Source organism: Hibiscus syriacus, unplaced genomic scaffold (assembly GCF_006381635.1).
Source record: "Hibiscus syriacus cultivar Baekdansim isolate YM2019G1 unplaced genomic scaffold, ASM638163v2 tig00110217_pilon, whole genome shotgun sequence".
Taxonomy (NCBI): domain Eukaryota; kingdom Viridiplantae; phylum Streptophyta; class Magnoliopsida; order Malvales; family Malvaceae; genus Hibiscus; species Hibiscus syriacus.
The window spans coordinates 41,309-65,166 of NW_024062633.1; the positions used below are offsets into that span (position 1 = coordinate 41,309).

Consider the following 23,858-nt stretch of genomic DNA (forward strand, 5'->3'; position numbering starts at 1 on the left):
ACTCTCAGCCATGGCCCGAAGCAGGTTTCCTCAAACAATTGTCTTTGAGCAGGTGAAAGCTTCTTTGCAATTGTAGTGGCCAGGCTGACTTTATTTCTCAAGGTCAATTGAGCCGAAAAAAATTTCTACAAAAAACAATAAACATACCAAGTTAGATATACCAAAAACTACACTGTGAAGATATACCAAAAACAATAAACATAAAAAGTAGTAGTTTATTCTTGAAACTAAAATTTGCAACACTGTTTTGTCTTTTGGTTGAAATGAAAATCGCAACGAGAGAATCGCAACGCGAGATGACAATCGCAACGAGAGAATCGCAACGCGAAATGAAAATCGCAACGAGAGAATCGCAACGCGAAATTAAAATCGCAATGCGATTTTGGTTTCGCGTTGCGATTCTCTCGTTGCGATTTTCATTTCGCGTTGCGATTCTCTCGTTGCGACAGTCATTCTCTCGTTGCGATTTTCATTTATCTCGTTGCGACTCTTCTGCAAATTGAAACTTGAATGGATTGCATTACTTCAACCAAAAGACAGAACAAAGACAAAGACAAATACTAACTTGAAAATCGCAACGAGAGAATAGCAACGCGAAATGAAAATCGCAACGACAGAATCGTAACGCGAAATGAAATCTAAGTGAAATGGTTAATCTATTATTGAAATGACCAGTAAACTTATCATCAGTTTCAATATGAAAAACCTACAATAATGCAAACATTTCAAAATAAAAATAATTAAAAAAACTAACCCTCGGAGGTTGATTTTCCATTTCTGAATATTGTGAGGGATTTCTGACCGTGAATGGTTGTGAGGGATTTCGCCGGAGATGGGGACGGAAATCTTCGGAGATGGGGACGGATTTCTTCGCCGTAGAGAGTGAGAGATGGGACTGAGTTGTGATTTTAGGTTTTAGGTTATGAGTTGCGATTACGGGATTTTGTCTTAATATTCTTTTTGTAATTTGAAAATAAAATACGCGTAGCGATTATAATGGCGCTTTAAATATCGCGTTGCGATTTACGGATACGCGTTGCGATTTTATGTATTATCGTTGCGATTTACGGATACGCGTTGCGATATACGGATACGCATTGCGATTTACCCATACGCGTTGCGATTTACGGATACACGTTGCGATTTACGGATACGCGTTGCGATTTATGTGTTCGCGTTGCGATTTTCATATTCGCGTTGCGATTATTGAAAATCGCAATGCGAATTTGTACTATCGCATCGCGATTTTCAAGAATCGCGTTGCGATTTTGGAAACTGATTTGCGATTCTGGGGATCGCGTTGCGATTTTTATTTCGCTTTGCGATTTTGTTGGTCATTTTGGCAAATCCAAAAAAAAATTGGTTAAAATCGTATATTATAACTTTTTTTTGGTCACTGAGGCGATTTTCTCTTAATATTAACGTCACTATTCTAGACTTTTGCTTCACGTCCACGGCTCTTTCGCTTTTCATATTGGGTATTATATGCTTTGATCTCGATTAATTTAAATTAACCATGAAATTTAAAATTATTTATTTATATATTCGTATTATGTCTGGATTGAAATCGTTTCATGAAATAATAGAATGTTTTCATTTTTACTATACTTTTATATAATAATTAAAATATTTTTTATTTTAGAAGATAATAAATATTACTACAATAATGTTTTCATTTTTACTATACTTTTATATAATATGTAAGTATAAAATAATTAAGAGCTATTATTTAAGAACTCATCAAGTGATTTCAGTAGTTAAAGAAATGTTGTTTTTCATAGAAATCTTGAGTTCGAACAGTTACAACTGCAGGGTATGTGTTATTAATGATTAAAAAAAGATTATGAACATATATTATCTTATAATCACTCAAATTATTTCAAGAAATTATCATTTAACAAATAAACACACAAATGAATTTATATCCGTTCTTGCCGTATATATTTTTTTAGTTTCTACTAATCCAATGATCCTACAAAGTAAGGACGGATGTAAAATTTTATGTTAGGCGGCGAACTTCTAAAATTTTAAGAAATAATGAACTTATAAAATTACAATGAACGAAAATGGAATTTAAATAGAAAATACAAAGAAAAAATCTAACATATATTGTAATTTTAAGTTTCCAAGGAACCCACCCCTCCTCTTGGTTCATCCTTGCTAGAAAGGTATAAAACAAAAAAAATATACTAGATATAAATGAATCTTAACCCTATAATAAAATCTAATAAATTTTACTTTATTAATAATGTTTGACATTATATATTCAACTTTGACATTAAGAATCGATGCCTCCAATTATATATATATATATATATATAAGTTTTTTTCACATTTACATGGTTAGAGGACGTGTCTCTATATACTAATAAAATAAAAATTATGAACGTGTACTTTGTTTTTGGCCAAATTATGAACATGTGATTTAGAGAAGGCCATTGCAGGTCTTCAACGTTAAACGTCAAGCAGTTGGGTCCAATTCCTCCACCAATTTAATTATTATTTTATTGTTGAAATAACCAAATTTTATTTGTTTTAATATCTGAAAATATAATTAGAATTCAAACTAATTTATATAATTATTTTCAAAATAAATTAACTAAGCGTATTCAAGTCTCAAAATCTACGCTCGTATCTTTACGGTCAAAATCTGACGGTTATTGGGTTTTTCCTATTAAATAATTCAGATTTTCTTACCATCCTAATTTCCACACAAACATTGGAATTCTTGTGAAAAATTATTAAGCAAGACGTTAGAAAGTATTACAATTAATTGTCTCATACCTACTCAAATTATGATTTTTTTTTATTTTAAATTAGTTTTTAAATTTTAAAATAATTTAATTGTATCCCTAAATTATGACTCGCTCTAAATTAATCTACAAACTTTTGAATGTTCAATTTTCATTTGCAAATTATGATCCTCATTCTAAATTTATCTCAAAACTTTTGAACATTCAATTTCATCCAAAATTATCTGTATATGCTAATCACATTCATGTTAATAAAATTGTTAGGCGAATCTTTATTATTATATTAAAAAATAGGTTAAATTTTGGTTGAAATTAATTACATATTATGATGAATTTGAGGACGAAATTGGAAGACTCAAAAGTTTAGGCACCGATTTAAAATGAGGGTTATAGTTTGAGAATGAGATTGGAATACTCAAAGGATAAATTTAGAATGAGATTCATAGTTTGAGGATGAAATTAAAATATTCAAAATTTTAAGGACTAATTTAGAATGAATATTATAGTTTAAGAATGTGTGATGCAATTAACTCAAAGTATGATATAATTAGATAAATATATGTTTTGGCATATGAATTAGTTCAATGTTCAAATTTATACAATTTTTTCGGGATATATATCTAAATTTAGTCTTAGGTTTGATTTGGCATTTACATTTTTTTGGTTCATTTAGATACTGGAACTTTATTATTATTTTTCTTTCAAACTTGCATCTAAAGGCCAAGTGTTTAATTAAACCGAAAAATAATTAATGTATCAAATTGAAAATTAAAACCAAATTCATATACCTAATTGATCCAAAAATGTTAAGTATCAAACTGAAGCTTAAAGTGAAATCCATATACCAAACTATATATTTAACCTATAAATTATAGCCTAGAAGATCACCAATACATTTTAAAAACAAATTAATCTAGTACGTTTTTAATATATAAATGCAAAACATCATTGTGTTTTAGTAAATGAAGAGAATATTCATAGCAGAATTTTACGACAAACAGGAAAAAATTGTTTTTGGTTCACCGACTTTAGAACAAAAGGAAAATTAATATTTAATTTACCAAACCTTACTTTTCACATGGCATACATAATTAAATTAATCATTCACTTACCAAAATTGCCACGGTACATTCGTCGTGAAGCTACTATGTACTTTCAGTTGACTTCATCCACATTAAGTTTATCATTTTATGTATAAATGTATATATTGTTTTATAATTCTTAGTATATGATTTATTAATAAATTAATTACATTATATATTATAAAAAATTAGAAGATAATTTTTTTAAACTTAATTTACTAACTATTAATTTATCGTTAATGTAATCCAATATAAAGTCACTACAACCAATCTATATCACCTTATATAGTTAATGTAATTAATTATGACATCAACTATTGAAATAATTATTTTTATTTTATATGTGTTTAATTTTTGTTATTGATTTTTTATATAATTTAGAGTGATTATAAAATAATATGTATTTAAAATTTTAAAAATAATATTTTTGATCACTTATATCAACTTTTTAATCATTTGTATCATGGATATAACATTTTAATTATTGAGAAATTAAATACGATTAACGTGATGACATCATACATTAATAACAAATATTAAATTTTAATTTAATCTCTAACTTTTAAATAAAATATTAAAATAATTAATAAATTTTAAATAAAATATTAATTTAATATATAAATCTAATAAAAAATTCACTATCATTAATCAATGTAATTAATTCCAAGACGGTCCATTTTCTTTTATATATACGAACATGCACTGAGTTTTTGGGCCAGTATAATTAAATTATAAGACTTCGTCTCTTTTCTTTTATCCTTTTTAGAATGTTATAATTTTATATCTCAATAGTACAATAATTAATTCGGTAAGTTATATGGGTGGTTTTTTATATTTCCAATATGTTCGATTTTGATTATTGATTTGAAAAATAGTAATTTTAGTTTCTTACGTTATTGATTCGTTCAATTTTAATCCATCAAATATTAATTCCTATTGTCCTATTAATATAAGTCGACAATTAAAAATAAAAAGGTGTTTTAAGATTCTTCTTCTTCTTCAAATGTTATTAAAGAAAAAGCTGATACTTGAATATATCAAAGCAGTAAATTACTATTACAACGACATTCCCGAATCCGGCTCCAACAACAGAAGCAATTACTACTACAAGAAGAACGTCTACATGGCCGCTGAGAAACAAAACTTGGGCGAGGCCAGCTTCACTGAGAAAGAATGGAGCACCAAGGAAAACCAGAACAACAACCACTACAACGGCAACAATGATTACATCAATGGTGAGAAACAAGGCATGAGTGACACTAGATGCTTGGAGGATGGAAAGTATTACCCCATGTCATCAAGAGTGAAAACTACTATCAAAACCAGTTGGATAACTCAAGAAACAGGTGGTGTTTTTATTTATTTATTTTGTATTTACCAAGTTAGACATCCATTAATGAATTGACAGGAGTTAAATATCGATGGACCAAAATCGAACAAACCGATAATATAAGTGACTAAAACTGATTTTTAATATATAACAAAATCAAACAAAGTAATAATATAAAGGACCACCCGTATAATTTACCCTAATTAATTTATTGTCACTTTCTTTTTTCTATCTAAATAGATATTTTAATGACTAGTTTTATCACTTTATAACTGTTTCTACCATATTGTAATTTTAATGTTAGTTTTGTTATTTGATTTCTGCCGTAGAATTCAACCTATAAATACTAAAGCTTTCGGTGCCCTCAAATTATTTTAGGAATTCATTTTTCCTCTACATTTTCACTATTTCTTGTTATTTTTTGAAATTTTGATTTAAAACTAATAATAGTATTATTGTTCACTTTAAATTTCGGTTGTTTAATTTTCATTTTAGAAATTATATTTTTTTTTGAAAAATGGTACTTTATATTTGAGAATTTACAAAATAACCACCCCAATGACCTCATTAAAAACCTCCCTAATCCTATTCGGAGGAAAAAGAGCGTACCCTGGAGTGGAACAAACAAGAGCAGACTAGTAAATACAGTCCCATTGGACAACATATTAAAGAACAGACCCCAAACATCCAGCTAAAAACCAACGCAAACATAGAGAACATCCACCTATAAACGTAGAAACAGAATCGAGCAAAGCAAAATGAAACTTGACCATGCAGCAGAAAACTAACCAAATCAGAAGCAGTATCCGAAATGGCCACCCAACACTGAAGCTAACAGCAACATATACGCCACACCAGAGATAACCATCAACTTACACCACGAACGATAGCTTTCGGATTTCGAACAAAGTCGGACACCACTAGAACCAACATCGGCCATAAGAAATGCGTCCATATCCCTATCTAAAGCAAAGCTTTATAAATATATGTTCAGTCGAAAGGAAACCCCGTTAAATCTATTATTATTTCTACAAATCCAGATTACCCATATCAAACCAAAAAACCGATACGCCAAAGCTCCCTCACTTTCCTCCTAACACTTTGCGAAAACCATACCTCTAGCAATTGTTTTACAGTCTTAGGAAACACTAAATTAACATTCCACACAGAGCACCATCGTTACCAAGTTTTCCATACTACAATACAATGACAAGAGCATGATTTATCGCTTCCGGCTCAATATTGCAAAACAAACAGCAACCTGATCATGCAATTTGCACCCCTTTTTACCAGTTCTACCATAACAGGCAGTCTAAGGAGCATTGCTTTCCACACAAAGGCATAAACTTTTGGAGGAACAAATTTAAACCAAACGAGTCTTCACACGGCTTTTCCAAGTTTCCTTCACAAGCCACTTTAGAACATAAAGCTTTTGGATTGTATAAACCATCCAGCGATCCAGACCATGTTACTCTGTCAAGACCTTGATTAACACTAACCGCTATGCTTAATACGAGCCTAAATTCGCTCCACATAGGTTTTTCCCATTCGAAGAAAGCTCTTGTCATATTAATCCTCCATTCCCATCTACCATGCTCTTGTCATATTAATCCTCCATTCCCATCTACCATGAACCCAACAATCGAAATCTTTGATCTTTCCGCATTTTTTAACTGCTAGACTGAATATTCTCGAAAAAGAAATTTTTAAAGAAATTTTTTCTGTTAAAAAAATCAGTCCAAAAATCTATATTGTTTCCATTACCCATAACACACCTCAATTCAACAAGAAAATCAGACATCAAAGACCCAGAAGGATTCACATTACTGCGCTACACCCAAGAAGAAGTTCTATTGTTAACAGGTTTTGGCAAGATTGCATCTTGATCATGGCTACAACAATCTTCCTCCATAAGCTATCCTTCTCCACACTGTACCTCCATATCCATTTATTAAGTAAGGAACTGTTTCTAATTTTAACATAAAAAAAATCCAGCCCCCATGAGATTTTGGTTTACAAATACTCTAGAAATTATATTAACTCTAGAGAGCATCTTTTAGTATAATGATTACATCAGTCGAGATAAATTTATTATGTATTTATGTTAATACTAACATCTCATTGTATAGTAATTTTATTAACAATTATAACAACAGATACGTATTATAATCAGAAGGAAAATAAAATTATTAGATCATAGTTAGATCATGTAATTGATTTGATGACTATACTTGATGTACTCGAAGAAAAGGATTTACGTGGGTTTATTTTAATTTGGAATATGTTACTCTATTCGTAAATTGATAAATTTGTATAAATTTATTCCATAATCCAATCCTTGTATATATCTATTTTTTTGTATACGCATTTCCTTTATTTTCTCTTGTGTATGTAAAGACAAAAACCGTGGATCTATCTTAACCCATCATTTGTCTCTATCATTTCTTCTCCGTCCCCAAACAGATCACTTGAATTTTCTCTTGTACACAGAAACTCGGTCTTCCTCCCCAGAACCGAAGTAAACATGTATCCGGTTCATTCAGATCCCAATCAACCCGTCCCGGTCGATCACTTTGACCGCCTCCCGGACTCACTCCTCCTCCTAATCTTCAACAACATCGGCGACGTCAAAGCTCTCGGACGCTGCTGTGTTGTTTCCCGTCGTTTTCATTCCCTAGTTCCTCAAGTCGAAAACGTCGTCGTCCGTGTCGATTGCGTCATCTCCGACGACGATTGCTCCCCTTCTTCGTCTTCCTCCGACAAGTCCCGTGCCCTCGTCGGTCCTATCTCGAATCTCTTCCGTCTCGTCTTCGGCGGCATTGTTAAGCCCCTTCAGGCTTTGGGTCAGTTCATCGGCCCTACACGGTCCGTTTTGAACGAAACCCTAAATTCCATTTATTCGTCTACGTTACCCGTCGCTCCCGGCGGTGGAGGTTTTTTTGATGGTTGGGAAATGGACCAAGGTGGTGTTACCCATCATTCCCCTACGCAGGATCTTCGTAATTTCAAGGAGATTCGTTTCCTCCGGATCGAATTACCCGGCGGTGAGCTAGGGATTGATGACGGAGTTCTTTTGAAATGGAGAGCTAATTTCGGGTCAACCCTTGATAATTGCGTCATACTCGGAGCTGCCTCTGTAGTTAACAATGCGAATTCACAGTTATCGGAATTTGGGAACGATGGATTTTGCATCAACAATGGTTCAAATGTTGGATACGGCGATGGCAATGGGAGTATCCCAGAGACGTTTTACACCGACGGTGGTTTGAAATTAAGGGTTGTTTGGACGATCAGCTCGTTAATCGCGGCATCAGCCAGACATTATTTGCTTCAACCTATAATTGCGGATCATAAGATGCTGGCTAGCTTGGTTTTAACCGATTCCGATGGACAAGGGGTGCTTTATATGAACAGGGATCAGCTTGAGGAGTTAAGAGTGAAGCCATTATCTGCTTCTTTTGCCTCAAAAAGGACGATGGTGCCTGCGTTGAATATGAAGCTTTGGTATGCTCCTTACTTGGAGTTGCACGATGGCGTTGTTTTGAAAGGTGCTACTCTGGTTGCTATTAGGCCTAGTGAACTATCTGCTTCAAAAAGCCAGGTCTCAGATGTTTCTTGGTTATTGAATGCTTTCGAAGAGCCTTATAGGACTGCCACCAAGATGCTGGTCAAGGGAAGGACTTATTGCTTGGAGATGAATTCGTTTTGATATTCACGTCCGCTTATGCAAAGGTAAAAAGTCTTAAATGCTAGACATACAAGATGCCAATGAATTTATTCTATCATTCTATGTTAGTTAATAGTTTTAAGTTGTTGGCGCTTGTATCGCTGTGAGTTCATGAGTTGTGTAGACACCCCCCATTTCATCCTTTTATGTGTTATATATATATATATATATATATATATATATATATTATAAACATATACATTATTTAATTTTATTATTTACATTTTGTACAGGTCACCCAACCCGTTTACAGGAACAAACAGTGGCCCAAGTCAGCACCAGGCCCAAACCCACGTGCATATCAGCTCTCAAGCCAAACCTAGGGTTTCCAGGAACTTTAGCGCCGCATGCCCCTTCCTCGTTCTAGTGCCGTTTCCACTACAGACTCTTCCGTACCGAAGACTCCGCCGGTCGTTTCGCTCGTCACCAATACGTGAAACGCAAAACAACGCCGTGTGTTAGTCAACAATAAGAAACCGAGTTTCACTCGGAATCAAATAGGCTAAACTTAAGGTATTTTTGTACTATAAATAGAACACATAAATGGTTGTAAAGGGGGACGGAGGGGATTAGGCACAAGAATACAAGCAAACAAATCGACCAAAAGGCTAAAGTACTTGTACTCGTTGAAACGATAAATAAAAGAGAAAGGTATTTTTTTTTTTTTACCTTCGTTTTTAGTTGGCTTTCGTTGCATGCTTGATGTTTTCATTTCATTTGAAACCAAAGAAACACCTTCAAGGAGGCACGGCCGATGAACTCTAGAGGAAGGTTCGGGGTTTTAAAACCCAGATCTAGTCTCCTCTGAGGCCATTTTGCAAAAACAATGTTTATTTTTGAAACCGGGGGGGTCGAAAGCATTTGGAAAAAGCCTCCCTTTTGTGTTTTGCCGCTGATGACTGGAGGCCGACGTCGATCGACGACGACGACGAGGCGGCGCTGCGATGGCCGGATTCTGGGTTCATCAAGAACCCAGGCGACCGTTCATCCTTGGATGAACACAGAACAGAGAAATGAATGAAAAAGAGGAGAGGCATTCATTTGAAAGAAATAAAATTTTTTAAGCCCAGATTTTGACACATATACGCCCCAGAACCTGCGTGTTTTAAAGAAAATGGGGTAAACTACCCTTTTGGTCCCTCGCAGCTTTTAAAGAGTTATTTTGACCCCGAATTGGCTTTTGAATTGGTCTCTAATTCTGATTTTCTTTCAATTTAGCCGCTTAACTTGTTTTTGATTCAATTTAATACTTATACTAACCTTTTTTTATTTTTTCCATATCATGTAATTCTATATATATATACGTATTTTCTATATATATTTCATTTATATACTTAGTATTAATACATATATATTATTTTAATTAACTGTTTTTCTAGCTACTACATCTTATAATTTTATACGTTATATATGTATTTTTTATTATTTATCAATCTTACTCATTTTATCTTATAATTATATTTCTATTAACATTTTTTTGTATTACATATAATATATATATATATATCATTTTACCTATTATTGATATTTTTCCTTTTTATACTTTAACATATATATATTTCTTGTTTCATTCATTAATTATTTATTCCATTTTTATTTTATTTATTTCCCCTTTTACTTTTTACTATTATTATTATTTATTTATTTATGCTATTATATTATTTTTTTATTATATACGTATATGTATTACTCTTTTTTACTCTTTATTTCTATATCTTTATGTATTTTTTTTATATTCTACATATATATATATATGTTATTTATTTTTCATCGTTATTATTTCATTACTATTTTTACTATTATAATTGTTCTTTTTATTATATGTATATTACGCATATTTTTTTTCTTTTTTTTCATTTTCATTGCTTTATATTTTATTTTATTATGTTGTATTTTTTATCCATTTATATTTTGTTATATTTTCTTCTTTCTTTATTTGTATTTCGTTTTTTCCTTTGCATATTTTATTTTATATTAGTCATATTTCATTCTTTCTTTTTTGTATACATTGTTTTTTCTATTTCATTACTTTCATTACCTAACCCTTTCCTTGGATTTTTGAGAGAACTTCAAACAATCAGTGGTAAGCATTTGGATTAATATTTTACCTTTTAATTTAACTTTCATTTTCTAATTAAAGACAACTGTAAATTACACAGTACCGAAAGGGCAGTTCAAGGGTGCTAGCCCTTCCTTGACTGTAATCGACTCCCGAATCCGACACATCTATGGTAAGACGCAGATCAGGTAAGAAATAGGGTATCCGATCAACCCTTTATTTTTAAATAAATGATCGGTGGCGACTCCAATCCACAATTTTCTAAGTCGAAGCCCATTTCGGGACCCAAACCGAAAGACGGTTACGACAAGTTGCATTCACTTAAGTTATAGATCATATTTAATTACATGGTCTAAGTTATATAAATATGTTTTGATATCTTTTGGTGATGCATGTATCAGTGAAAATACCTTGTTTTGTAAATTTCTTTATGAAATTAGAGAGAAAGCAAACATGAGTGTATTTGGCGGTGAATGTGGGGTTTGGATTTCAATTTTCATTTGAGTAAACATCATGCATGATCCGAAACCCCTATCCGACTTATATCTGGATACAGTACCGGGATATGATTATCTAAAACTCTCCAAATATATTGAAATCTTGAAGAAAAACGATTCTGTTTTCGATACTCACACCTGAGTCTGAGCAGCATAGATAGCATAACTTGCCTCCATTCTGCTTGCTTTTAAGTTTTAACCCTTCATCTATGCATCTTTTCTGTATTTAAAGTTCATTTTGCGCTTTCCAGGGAAATCAGTCAGTCCCAATGGTCAAGAGAAGAAGTGATAGCATGCTTTGGAGAGCCGATGATGAGACGATTTGTTACATATTGTAGCTTAATCTTCAGCAGTTTCCTAAAGCTAAACCTTGCTTTGGATCACCGATAAAACAAATCCATGCTTGTTGATATGTGGTGCAAGCATTTTAACCGATCGCCAAATGCACCTGCTGTTTTTTTTTTGTCTCGGCTGCGTGTCAACAGTGGACACCTGCAACTAATTTGATGGTGTAAGAGCTTTGAGCTTGTAGTCCTTCACATTTTTTTGTGTGTACAATCCCTCTATATGTGAATATTGTAGATATCACCATGTTGTGCTTTATGTTATATATCGTGATTTTCATCAATAAATGTAGTTTACACTTGGCTTTTAATGTTTCTTCTTCGATAATTTACAGTAGTTTCGTCAAAGTTTCATGGATTCTTTGCTTGATTTCATGCATAGACAATAGAAGTTGGAACTCATATGTAGTTGTTCTGTTGGGTTTACCACTGTATTAGTTCTAACACGAATACAGTTATGAATTGATGATAAAACGAAGGGTGCCACTTTGAGCAACCGTGTTAGATGATGAAAGGGTTCTGGTGCGGTGTAGTTGAACGTAGACAAACATTTGTTTGACCACTTTGTGATTGAAGTCCTCATCCATTGATCCAGCCCTGCATTGTTTCACTAAGATTGCTGTCAATAGTTTCTTGAATATCTTTATTTTCACAGTTAGAAGCATGAACTGATCAGATAAAGCCCCTTGGTGGGTTATTGATGTCATTCTAACTTCCGAATGTTCTCAAATGCTTGTTTCGTCGTAGTTTAGGATCGGCAAAGGTTGCGGTCGCAGATATTGAGATTCGAGTTTTAAATGTATTAGATATCATTTCTAAAGAGGGGTATGAATTAAGTATATCGAATTCCCATATCATTAATGATATGCACCGATTTTCAATTGTTGATTGCTTAATAGGAAGCATCTTTTCTTTTTATCTTTGTCTGTAGAAACTCCTGCCTCGTCTAATTCTCAACAATCTTCGAGAGCCACGATTTGTGATCTCTCTTGAAAGGTCAGTTGAGAAAAGCAGTCGGAAAAGATGATGAGATTTCAAGGAATTTTAAGAAGTGAAAGTTGAAATCATATGTGATTTTATGAAATCATGATTTTGATTGTTTGGTTAAAGAGAAAACTGAGAGAATTTTGTTGGAAAAAGATGAGCCAAATTGTAAGTTTCATAACCTTCCAACCTTAAGACATCATTTTAATCACATATTTTTATTTATTAAATGAGGCAGATAAAGTATTCAACCATCTTTTTTACAAAAGGTAATTATTTTTAGTCTTTTATAACTTTTTTCAACTTACTCCTAAACTTTGTTTCGGTTAATATTAATCTGTAAATTTGATATAATTTTTATTTTAATCTCTTTGATGATACAACATAATGAGATTATGTGAAGTGCTACACTCGTAATGTGTTATATCTGATATTAAAATGAGTTAAAAATTCAAATTCAAGGATTAATGTGCATGGACGGAGCCATTAAAGGATTATGAGGGTTTTGACCACTATAATTTTTTTTTGGTTGAGTAATTGTGTCATTTTTAATTTAAATTTTAATTAAATAAGATTTTAATTTTTTTATATTTTAAATTTTAATACTTAATGTCTTTATTCTTTTGATGTAAAACAATTTGACCATTCTCCAGATTTGATAATTCCATACAAAAGATTCAAGAATTAAATTAAAATATTATTAAATAGAAAAAAGTATAAATAACAAAAAATATTAAATAAGATTTAATCAAAATCCAAGTAAAATGAAAATTTATTTATTTAATTTTCCGCTGCTTGACTTCGTCGTCACTCGTCATCTTCCCTTTCATTCCCTTTACCTCTTGAAGAAATTGAAAACACAGACAGATAGATTCGAAAGATTCTAATTAACTCATCCAAATCAATCTTTCACTTTCGGTTAAATTATCGAATAAAAATGAAATTGAAATCCTAACGCGTCTCTCGTTTTCATATCTCTCATCACATCAGGTAAACCTCTCGATCTTCGCTTCTCGTTTTCGATTTTTTTCTTTTCTTTTTTTTTTTTTAAAAAAATTGATCTGAGCTGTAGAAATTTCCGTGAATGTGAGAGAAAAGAAATGCGAAACTTAATGTTCTGGACCGTTTATTACTTGGTTTTCAGAAAGGAGTTTTTTTATTACTGTTTTAGAATCAGGATTAATGAAATTATCGTAGATTGTGATTCGTAACTTTATGCTACGTTTGCCTGCTTTAAAATTGCAAAAAATAAGATATCGTAAAATTGAAGCTGGATAAATTGAGCTCTGTTTTGAGTTTAATTGGAGCTATAACTCTATGAATTTGTAAATTGTAACCTAAGGGAAGCAACCCAGGAACTGAGAGGGAATGGAGTGGAAATCAACACTGTAAAATGCTGTGTCCAGAGAAATGTTGAATGAGCGATGAAGACGATGAAATGTAGAATGTAGATGAATTGTGTGTTCTATTATAGTACAGGTTTCATACCGATTTTTTAAAAGTAAAATTGCATGCACCGAAATGAGGTTTTGTTTCTGGCGTGGCTTGTGTGGAGGTTTCTGCTTTACTGATTTGATTGGCGTGTTGTTATCCAGAAAACTCAGGGGCTGCGTTAAGGGATTGCTATATTTTGATGGGAGTGGTAGAACAAAGCTGAGTTTCAGAAATGACCGATCCAAATAGAGAAAGACACAGAACCAGGGAAACAGGTTTTTTTTTCCCTGAATCTTTTGTTTTTAATTTTTGGACTCTTGAAGCTTTTTATTCATATCTTTGTTGGTTTGGTTTTATTTAGATACATGCACAACACTCTCAAACAGGCACTCTAAGAGATCCTCACACATACCACCTAAGACGACAAAGGAAGGGATATGCCTGCTTCCCTAGCGTTTGTGCATGTTCTCACGCTCCATCTGCATGTGAAGACATATAGACAAACATAAATGATACAAAATACGAGTCATTTTGTTCTTTATATGTGTCCACCACCTTCATTGCTTGCATTTTTCTTCCAGTGTGTACTTAGGAAAGTGTTAATGCCCGTTATTGCATTTGTCGTCAAATCTTTTGTACTTGGGAAGTTGCAGCAGTGAGAATAGTCAGTGGAATGATGGTGCATTGTTTGAATTTTTTCTCCATTTCATAGAACACATTGAAAATTTAAATGAATGGATAGTTATGTTAAGTTCGAATAACTTCTAACAGAAGAAGGCTGGATGATACTTAGACATACATGAAATTGCATAGATACTCAAACCGAGTCCGGGCCTGCCTTTTTGCAACTTTGGCTTTCATATCTGAAGTACTATATTTATGAAGTGGTAGGAAAACTGTCTGCAGTCATCTCCAATTTTGTTTTTCAGGATTAGTTGGACTTGTTGTTTAGTCTGCTGAGCAATCAAATATACCTCATAAACATTTTGCTTGTTATGTGTTTTGCAGCATTTTATCTGTTTACTCAGCAAAGTCTTCCAGCTTGCAAACCTGTCTTAACACCAGGATGGGTGAGAGCATGACAACTCGAACTTTTCATTTATCTGACTAATAGTTAACTTGCACTTTGCGGTGGTGGCTGTCTTTAGTGCTGATTATTATCTAATTTATTGATGAGCGCCCATTTCATTTCTACAGGTTATTACGATATTTTGTTTATGAGTTTAATTTTCATTCCTGTTGGCCTGGTTACTCTGCGACCTTCCCATAGGTAATTATCCATTCTTTGATTATTGTTATCTCATGTCTAGTTATTATAATACTACTTTTCTTGGCATCTGTTGTTATATTGAGAACATACCTGTGAACTATTTTTATTTGATTGGTAGGTTGTTGAAATCGTGGACCGATATGATATTGAATGTGTACCTGAGCCATCTAGAATTGATAAAATTTCATATCCAAGTGACTCAATTCCCAAGAATTGTTCTCGTCTCATGAAGGTGATACTTCCTTTCTGTATTGATATATTTTCAGGGGGCAATCTTACTACCTTTTCAAGTAAGTAACCCTTAAGTTGGCATAGTCATTTCTGTGCATTCCCCTAACTGTCTGGGATTTGATACGGAAAGTGTCTTGCATTTCACTGTAGGCCAAGCTATATTTTCAACCATTTTGCAGTGTAAAACTGCAACTGAGTTTTCTGGACCATAGTCACAGAAATCGCTCAACAGCCCACGATCTACGTACCGTACGCTGCGATCCAAAACGCGGTACAAACGCGTTCCAGTCGCTTCAAAATCACGATTCGGTACGACGATCCAAAATTGACTATGGAAGGAGCTATTCATCGTCTTTTTTTAGATTTCGAAGGTATTAAGTGTGTGTGTTTATTTTGAAAGAAAGGAAAAGAAAAAACCGCAAACGAAATTCACCCATCAACCATTATTTAGCAAGCAAAAATAAAAAAATACAAGAGAAAAGAAAGAGAAAGGACAAGAGAAAGATGAAAGCTTATCTGCTTTAGGCGTCAGAAAACTCGAAGGTCACCGTATTCAAAAGGGGGTCGAGAGGTAATTCTTAGATCAAAGTTTTTTTTCTTGGTTTTTGGGGAAAAGGGTTGTAGATCCAAGTTTAGGAGGTTGAGAGGGTTTTGGGCCGTTTATGTCAAGTTCCGGCCATCGTGGATCACGCCGTTGAGTGGCGGTGCTCTCTCCGTCGATAGAGAATGCAGAGAACTCCCAAGTTCTTTTCTGGTTTGTTGAACAAATGAAGGCTTATGGTTTCTGAAACCCAAAAAGTGATTTATATTACTATGGATACATCTTTTAGAACCTATTCTAATAGGGGTTTAATCACGTAAAGGCTCCCTTTAGTTTCAAGTGTTTTGGTCCTTGCTCGGAGGTTCTTTAACTTTCCAATGGTTCTTAAGTTTTACATGCATTTCATTTCGATCCCAATTTTTTATTTATTTAGTTGTTTCAGGCATTTGACCTTCAAGTTTTGCATGTTCTATTTTAGTTATCTTTATACATTAGGTGGCAATATACACACACCCTTATACCTTCGAAATCGCGTTCCGGAGTGATCCGAAAGAAGTCTACCCCCCCCGTACCGAATTTTAGGGACCTAGCGAATTGCGATCCCGTTCCACTTCCCGTACCGAGCGTACCGCGATCCATGTGACTATGTTCTGGACTATTACTTATTCTTAGGCTTTGAAATTTACCAAGTTAAAACTCTGGTTATCTGTGAAAGTTTAGTCTATTCAAATTGGAAGTAAGACTTCCGAACTAATGTATCACAAGTTGCTTTACTGTTCCTATCAAACTTTAAGTATTGGTGAAATCAAATTAACTTCTTTTTCGATGAATTAAATTTACATTTGAGAAAGTTTAAAATGCTGTTTCCCCCCTTCAATTTTTTTGTGAAGTATCCAAAGCTTTGACTTGTGGTCATCTATGCATCTTTTTGTGGTTGGTATTCCTTCAAATGTAGGTGCATTGTTCTTAGTAGAGTACCTTTCCCCGGGTCTTAAAAATTCTGCTTGTGACGGGTTTTTGGTAACACTTCTTTGTTCAAGGAAGGTGTTGAACACGTTGATTCACTGTGAAATGTGTCTTTTTCCTTTCATGTGTGTTTATTTTGCATCTATACCATGCTTTGTAGGTTCTCAAGTACATGAAAGCTCCAATTTACATTTACTACCAGCTCGATAATTATTATTAGAACCATCGAAGTGCAGACTCTTCGCTTAACCATTTAATGCTTTAGCTTGATCATTGATGCTAGATTGTCCAGAACTACTAATTGTTTAGGCATGCTGCGCTCTTTAGGCAGTAGTAGTTTAGTTATATTTGTTATTTACAATTAGTCTGAAGTTTTGTTTAATCTCCGTTGTTTCTTCGATTTGCATTTCCTTTGTTTTATATATTTTCCAGGTATGTCAAAAGCAGAAACGATAAACAACTCTTGCATGGTCCGAAGTATCATGACAGAAGTTCCTGTCAACCTGTTGAGTTGAACAACGGTCAACCCATTGTTCCTTGTGGATTGATAGCATGGAGTTATTTAATGATTCATTTACATTTATTCGCGAGAGAGCAGAACTTAAAGTTAACAGGAAGAACATTGCCTGGAAGAGTGTCGGGATCACAAATTTGGAAAAAGCATTCATCCTTTCAATTTCCAAAATGGAACCTTGATCGGTGGTGGGAAACTGAATCCAGAAATTCCTGTAAGTATTAGCTCGGCATCGAGACTTCCTACCATGTTCTTTCCGATTCTTTTATTAGCATTACTTACTCAAAACACCTGTTTTCGAAATGACAAATGACATATCCTGCAATAACCACTTTTCTTTGTTATTCTTTTTTGGGCTTCGGTAAAAATGGATGCATTAAAATAATTAGCTAAGCGACCAGAGGATCTTATTGTATGGATGCGTACATCTGCTCTCCCTAGCTTCCGGAAATTGTACGGTAGAATCGAGAGGACCTGGATGTCGATGATGTCATAGTAGTCAATCTATGAACAACTACAACACTTACAGTTTTGGCGGTAAAAGAAGCTTGTCCTTTCAACATCAAGCTGGTTGGGGGGAAAGAATGACTTCCTCGGCCATGCTTGCTTCCTTGTCGGTAGTTCTTCTCTTATCCTCGCCATCTTCTTCACGCTACTCCATCTAAAATATCGAAGGTAAAGTTCAAGAGGCATAATCTTGCTGTTGCAGGCCTTACGGAGGCGCGGTTATTTGCCTTGGATGAAAACTCTATCGGGGTGATTCTGGTGAGATTGATTTTACGTTTGAACTTTCAAACCGGTGAATGATTTTATCATAATTCGGAGAAACGTTTATTATTCCCTTTCGGAACTAGTTCGGACCGATAGGAAGAGAAAAACCGAGTGGCTTCGAGGGTAGGTTATACTGTATATAATAGTTCAAGTAAAGAAACATTATCAGCAAATCTCTCTAGGTGATAAATCAATTATGCAAATATGATTATTCATGTTTTAAATGTATTACCTGTGTTTGTTACGTTACGTCGTTCGTACCGTGTTCCATCCTGATTAGGAGTGTTCATGTTTAATTTTATTCGATTTAACGATCAAATCAAAATTTTGTTCGATTAATCAGTCGGATAATTAAATGTTAGATCGTTTACGGTTAAAATTTTTATTAAAAAATTGGTTATCAGTTAATTCATTTTCTTTAGTGGAACCAAGAATAAGGTAACAATCGAACTGGCCAAAATTGGTTTAACTGATTAAAACAACCAAGACAGCTTTTTAAAGAAGGAATTAGTTTATTTTTAAAACTTTTAAATGGAAAAAATGCATTGATTTCTTTATAATAGTATAATTTTAATGTTAAAAGAATGTTTACTAAGGATTGTGTCTATGATAACTTATTAACAATTACCTCCTAATTATTAATCGTTACATTAATTTTAAGGGCAAGGTATATAAATAGTCCTTGACTTTTAGTGCACTTGCATTTTGGCCATCCAACTTTTAAAACTTGCAACACAGTCACTGAACTTTTAGTTCGTTTCCAGTATAATCCCTGACGTTACCTCCGCTAGTTTTGTCTGACGTGGCACGTTAACTCCGTCAACCCATCTTCTTCTTCCTTCTTTCCTTCCTTCCAACTTTTTCTTCTTCCTTCCTTCTTTCTTCTTCTTCTCCTTCTCCTTCTCACACGTTACTTCTCTTTCTTCTTGAAGAAGAAGAAGAAAGAGAAAGAAGAGATGGGAGGTAATGTGCCACGTCAGATAAGATTAACAGAGGAAACGGCAGGGATTTTTTGAAAATGAATTAAAAGTTCAATGACTATATTGCAAGTTTTAAAAGTTAGGTGACCAAAATACAAGTGCCCTTAAAATCAGGGACTATTTTGTATACTTTACCCTAATTTTAATTATATATCATTTTATAACATGAGATGTGAGTTAAGATTAAATCATGACGTAAATTATTAATATCAATCCTATCGATTTACTTAATTTTTCACTCATCAATCTCCATCATCACATGATATATTAAAATAACGCATGGCATTTAAATTATATCTTCTTCAATTATTTTTTTATGTTTTACTTTTGACTATCACCCAATTATTTTTATTAAGTTGATGAGTTAAATAACGTTTTTAAAGTATTTATGTTCAATATACATATATAAATGTTTAAAGAGTTGTTGAGAGAAGGTTAAGATTAAGAGTTAATGGCTCGATGATCAAATATAATAAAAATCGATAAATAATTGATTAAAGTTTAATTAATCGATAATATAAGTGATTGTAACATAACATTTTCAAAATTTGTGATTAGAAGTGACCAAACTGAAACAAAAGTAACCATTCAGTTAGTTTACCCTTTTTTAGCCCTATTTCTCTAAAATGTCCACTCACTGTTTTGTTCCTTTGACTGAAAATGGCAATCAGTTAATCCGACACAGATTGAAAACATGACATGATTTGCTTCATCCTATGTTTTTGCAAAAGTTTTTAATATTGCAGTATGAGGAAAATGAAGACTATTTTCTCGGGTGTTTTCCAGGATTTCTGGGATTCCCAGAAAACCTTTGTTTCATTGTCCTCAACACTGCCAATCTCTTGTTTTTACAGCTAATTCTCACTCTTCCATTGATTCTAATCCGAAGGTACATTCAAAAAAGCTTTGTTCTTCCATTTTTTTTAACGAGAAAAAAGACAGATTCTGGGTTTCAAATATTGGTAAATTTGGATTCAGCAATCATAATCTGAAGCTGAAAGTCGATTCTTTTTCCAGGAAAAAGTGGATCCATTTTCCCTTGTTGCTGATGAAATCTCACTTGTTTCAAACAGGTTGCGTTCATCTGCAGTTTCCGAGGTATTTCATTGCCATGTCTTGTTTTTTGGCTGTTTAGTAAAAGTTTTATGCTCAGAAGGTTGCCGGAATCGAATTTCCGATGCATAAGTCAGTCAAAAGAAGCATTCAGATTTACCGAACAGTGACCCTTCTCAGATCTCAATAAATTAGATGTTTTAGATAAGTTTGATTACAATGATGATGATATTGAAACATGAATTTCTATGTCATTTAGGTCCCTGAGCTTGCCTCGGCTGCTCGATATTTCTTCGAACATGGAGTGGAAGGGAAGAGAACATGTTCCATGGTAATAAGAACATTACTAAATGTTTTATGTTTTATGTTCCTTTGATGCTCATGAGTACATTTCACATGCATAAACCGGTAACTAAACACTACTAAATAGCTTTGTTCAATCTCCAACCAAAAGAAACCGAGGGATGTTGTGCATTCGATGTTCCCGCCTATGTTACTTGCACTTAAATGAGTGTGTTGGTTACCAGTACTCGGTTCTTAGAGGATCAAACAGGTGTACTTCAAGGTGATTTTCATACTTTTTTGCAGGTTGTTGTTGATGGCCAAATCAATGGATATATAGACCCGAATCATCTTTTAGTTGCATCGGATACATCTAGAGTTGAACTGTGTCGGAAACAGCAACTTGTTGCTGAAATAACCGAGATGATCCTGTTAGTTCTTCGTCTCCAAAGCAAACAATACTCATTTCAGGCACAGTCCATAATCTTTGCATCAAACAGTTCTCATGTGGAGAAACATTTCTGTATCCATTGTTAGACTGATCTAATAATCTTTGTGAATTCAGGTGGCTAGTCTAATTCATGATGACATCTTGGATGATGTGAAAACGAGACGAGGCGTCAGTTCGTTAAATTTTGTGGTCGGAAATAAGGTAACCAAATACATACATCTTATGTTAATCGAAAAACATTCATAATTTTTAGTACTCCCTGGCTATCAATCTATATGATGCAGTTAGCAGTGTTAGCAGGGGATTTTCTGCTTTTTTCGAGCTCTAAGGGCCCTTGCTTCCTTGAAAACGAGGTATGTAGGTACAATTGTCCGAATGAAGAAAGCTCGAAAAATCGAGCGTACCCAAGCCAGAATCATACCCATATCCTACACTTTCCCATTTCAAACTCATTATTAGCACTGCAGATTGTATCATTACTAGTTACTGCAGTCGAGAATCTTGTTACCGGTGAAACCATGCAAATGGCTGCAACGTCGAGCAGCGCTGCAGGTAAGATGCCGAGTTGGACCGACTCTTCATTTTTTTTTCTGAAGTATTTTATCCGATTCTCGTGTCTAACTGAAAGATATTGGAAAAAAAACTTTTTAATTGCAGCATGGAGTATATATGCAAAAGACATACCACAAGACTGCATCATTGGTCTCCAACAGCTGCAAGGCCATGGCCCTTTTATCCAATCAAGCACCCGAAGTTGCAATGTTGACTTTTGAATACGGCAAGAATTTGGTTTGTAAACTTCTTAAACACCATCCTCTCGATTTTACGATCCGTGTTCCAGTACATACGTGTATCGAATATACGTTCAGTTTGTGTTTTACAGTTCATATTTCTTTGGCCATTTCCTGATTCTCTTTATCCGTTTCCCAGGGATTGGCATATCAGCTCATAGACGATATTCTCGATTTCACAGGCACATCAGCTTCATTAGGAAAGGGTTTGTTATCGGACATACGACAGGTAATTTGTCTAACAACATCGTGCTATATCTCTTTGGCCCTGCATCTACTCTATGCGACATATATTCGAACAACTACATGTTCTGTTGATTCCATTTTTTTTGAAACCCTTTTTCGAGTACAAATGTTGACGAACTTGATCCGATCTTCGCAGGGAATCGTAACTGCTCCTATAATATATGCCATGTAAGAGTTTCCTCGTTCAAAGCCGTGATCGAGCAGGGTTTCGACAACTCTGCCAATATAATACGGTAAGTTCAAATTCGCAGCTCAATGCTACTTCAAATCAAACCAGTGGAAGTTTTGGTATTGATTGGACACTTGAGTACCTGTGGAAGAGCAAGGGAATACAAGGACGAAAGAACTGGCGACGAAGCATGCTAATCTTGCTGCAGCAGCCATCGATTCTGCCCAAAAGTAGCAGCTCGGACGTAAGGAAATCAAGGCAAGCGCTATTAATCTCGTTCGAATACTCACAATTAGGAATAAATGAGAACAGCCGAATCCCACTTCCTTTCGTTAAACCGTTGTTATCCCACATCGATTAAAGTATTCCGTATTACTTGTTGGATGCTTAACATGGTATTAGATCCTCGGTTCTGTTGTTACCCATGCCCATATTAAAAACTGAATACTACTTTCTAAATTATAACTCATGGTATATATATTCTAAAATCTAATTTTTCAAAATCTTTCCAGTGATTTCAATGACAAAAAAGAGTTGTTTCTTTAAAGTTTCGAGTTCAAACAGTTATATCTATAAGATATAAATGTATTGTCCATAACTAAAAGATTCTGAACAATATTATCTTGTAACTATTTCATACTATTAAAAAAAGGAAAATTAAAAGTATCTCTGATACAAAATTTCTTCTAAACTCTTTAACCATCATATTTTCTATCTCTAATTTTATAATTTTTCGTAAACATCTGTAAGGATGAATTTTTTGATCCATAGTCTCCATACAAACAAAACAAAATTTATAAATTAGACCATATTTCAAAAATCTAACTTTATTAATTTGAACAGAAAAAAACGCAAAATAACCTATTACCTTTTTTTAAGAAACTAATAATTTTTTTTTTATTTTTTTATGTATTATTTATTATTTGGTGGATACTCCCTTTGGGATTGTCTTCTTAGCGCTTGGGACACCCCGGTAAAAATGACCAATCGTCATCTAATTGTATTTGTACGTAGCTGCTACGGGTGGCATTTATATTTTAGACAAAAAGTTTATTTGCACCAATACCACAACTATGGTTAAGTTCTAGATTAGTCCCTAAATTTTACATAATATCACATTAAATATTTAAAATATATTAAGACCAAGTTATAAATATATGTGTATTTGTCGTATGAATTATTTTATACGTTATATTAAAAAACATACTATGAGAATAAAACTTAATAGGAGTGCTTCTAAAGATGCTAACGTGGTTCGAATATAATTTTAACATATTTAATTTAATATGAATTCGATCTTAAAATAAATTATATATTGATTAAAAAATGACTCAAATAATTTAAAAAAAACACATAATGGTTACCTATCGAGGCACAATGATT

General features: G+C 33.5%; 2 protein-coding genes, 1 long non-coding RNA gene and 1 pseudogene across 3 annotated transcripts; all 4 read left to right on the top strand.

The window, feature by feature from the left end:
- The first annotated feature begins 7,618 nt into the window (after nt 1–7,618).
- LOC120114054 (F-box protein At5g46170-like) lies at nt 7,619–12,103 on the top strand. Its single transcript, XM_039135081.1, has 2 exons — nt 7,619–8,897; nt 11,700–12,103. Exon 1 carries the CDS (start codon nt 7,690–7,692, stop codon nt 8,872–8,874), a length of 1,185 nt encoding a protein of 394 aa, XP_038991012.1. The 5' UTR covers nt 7,619–7,689; the 3' UTR covers nt 8,875–8,897; nt 11,700–12,103.
- A 1,491-nt stretch (nt 12,104–13,594) lies between these two features.
- Nucleotides 13,595–17,449, top strand: LOC120114056 (annotated as a pseudogene).
- A 94-nt stretch (nt 17,450–17,543) lies between these two features.
- LOC120114057 lies at nt 17,544–18,455 on the top strand. The gene is made up of 3 exons (XR_005515358.1): nt 17,544–17,946; nt 18,122–18,407; nt 18,442–18,455. It is a non-coding gene; the product is annotated as an uncharacterized LOC120114057 (long non-coding RNA).
- Nucleotides 18,456–20,109: 1,654 nt separating this feature from the next.
- On the top strand, nt 20,110–22,733 carry LOC120114060 (solanesyl diphosphate synthase 3, chloroplastic/mitochondrial-like; the record flags this gene model as incomplete). The annotated part of the gene is made up of 11 exons (XM_039135085.1): nt 20,110–20,153; nt 20,270–20,372; nt 20,501–20,581; nt 20,796–20,867; nt 21,125–21,289; nt 21,384–21,470; nt 21,554–21,622; nt 21,762–21,821; nt 21,927–22,058; nt 22,200–22,289; nt 22,558–22,733. Coding segments are annotated over exons 1-11 (1,079 nt in total), but the record flags the coding sequence as incomplete, so codon positions are not given.
- Nucleotides 22,734–23,858: the final 1,125 nt, after the last annotated feature.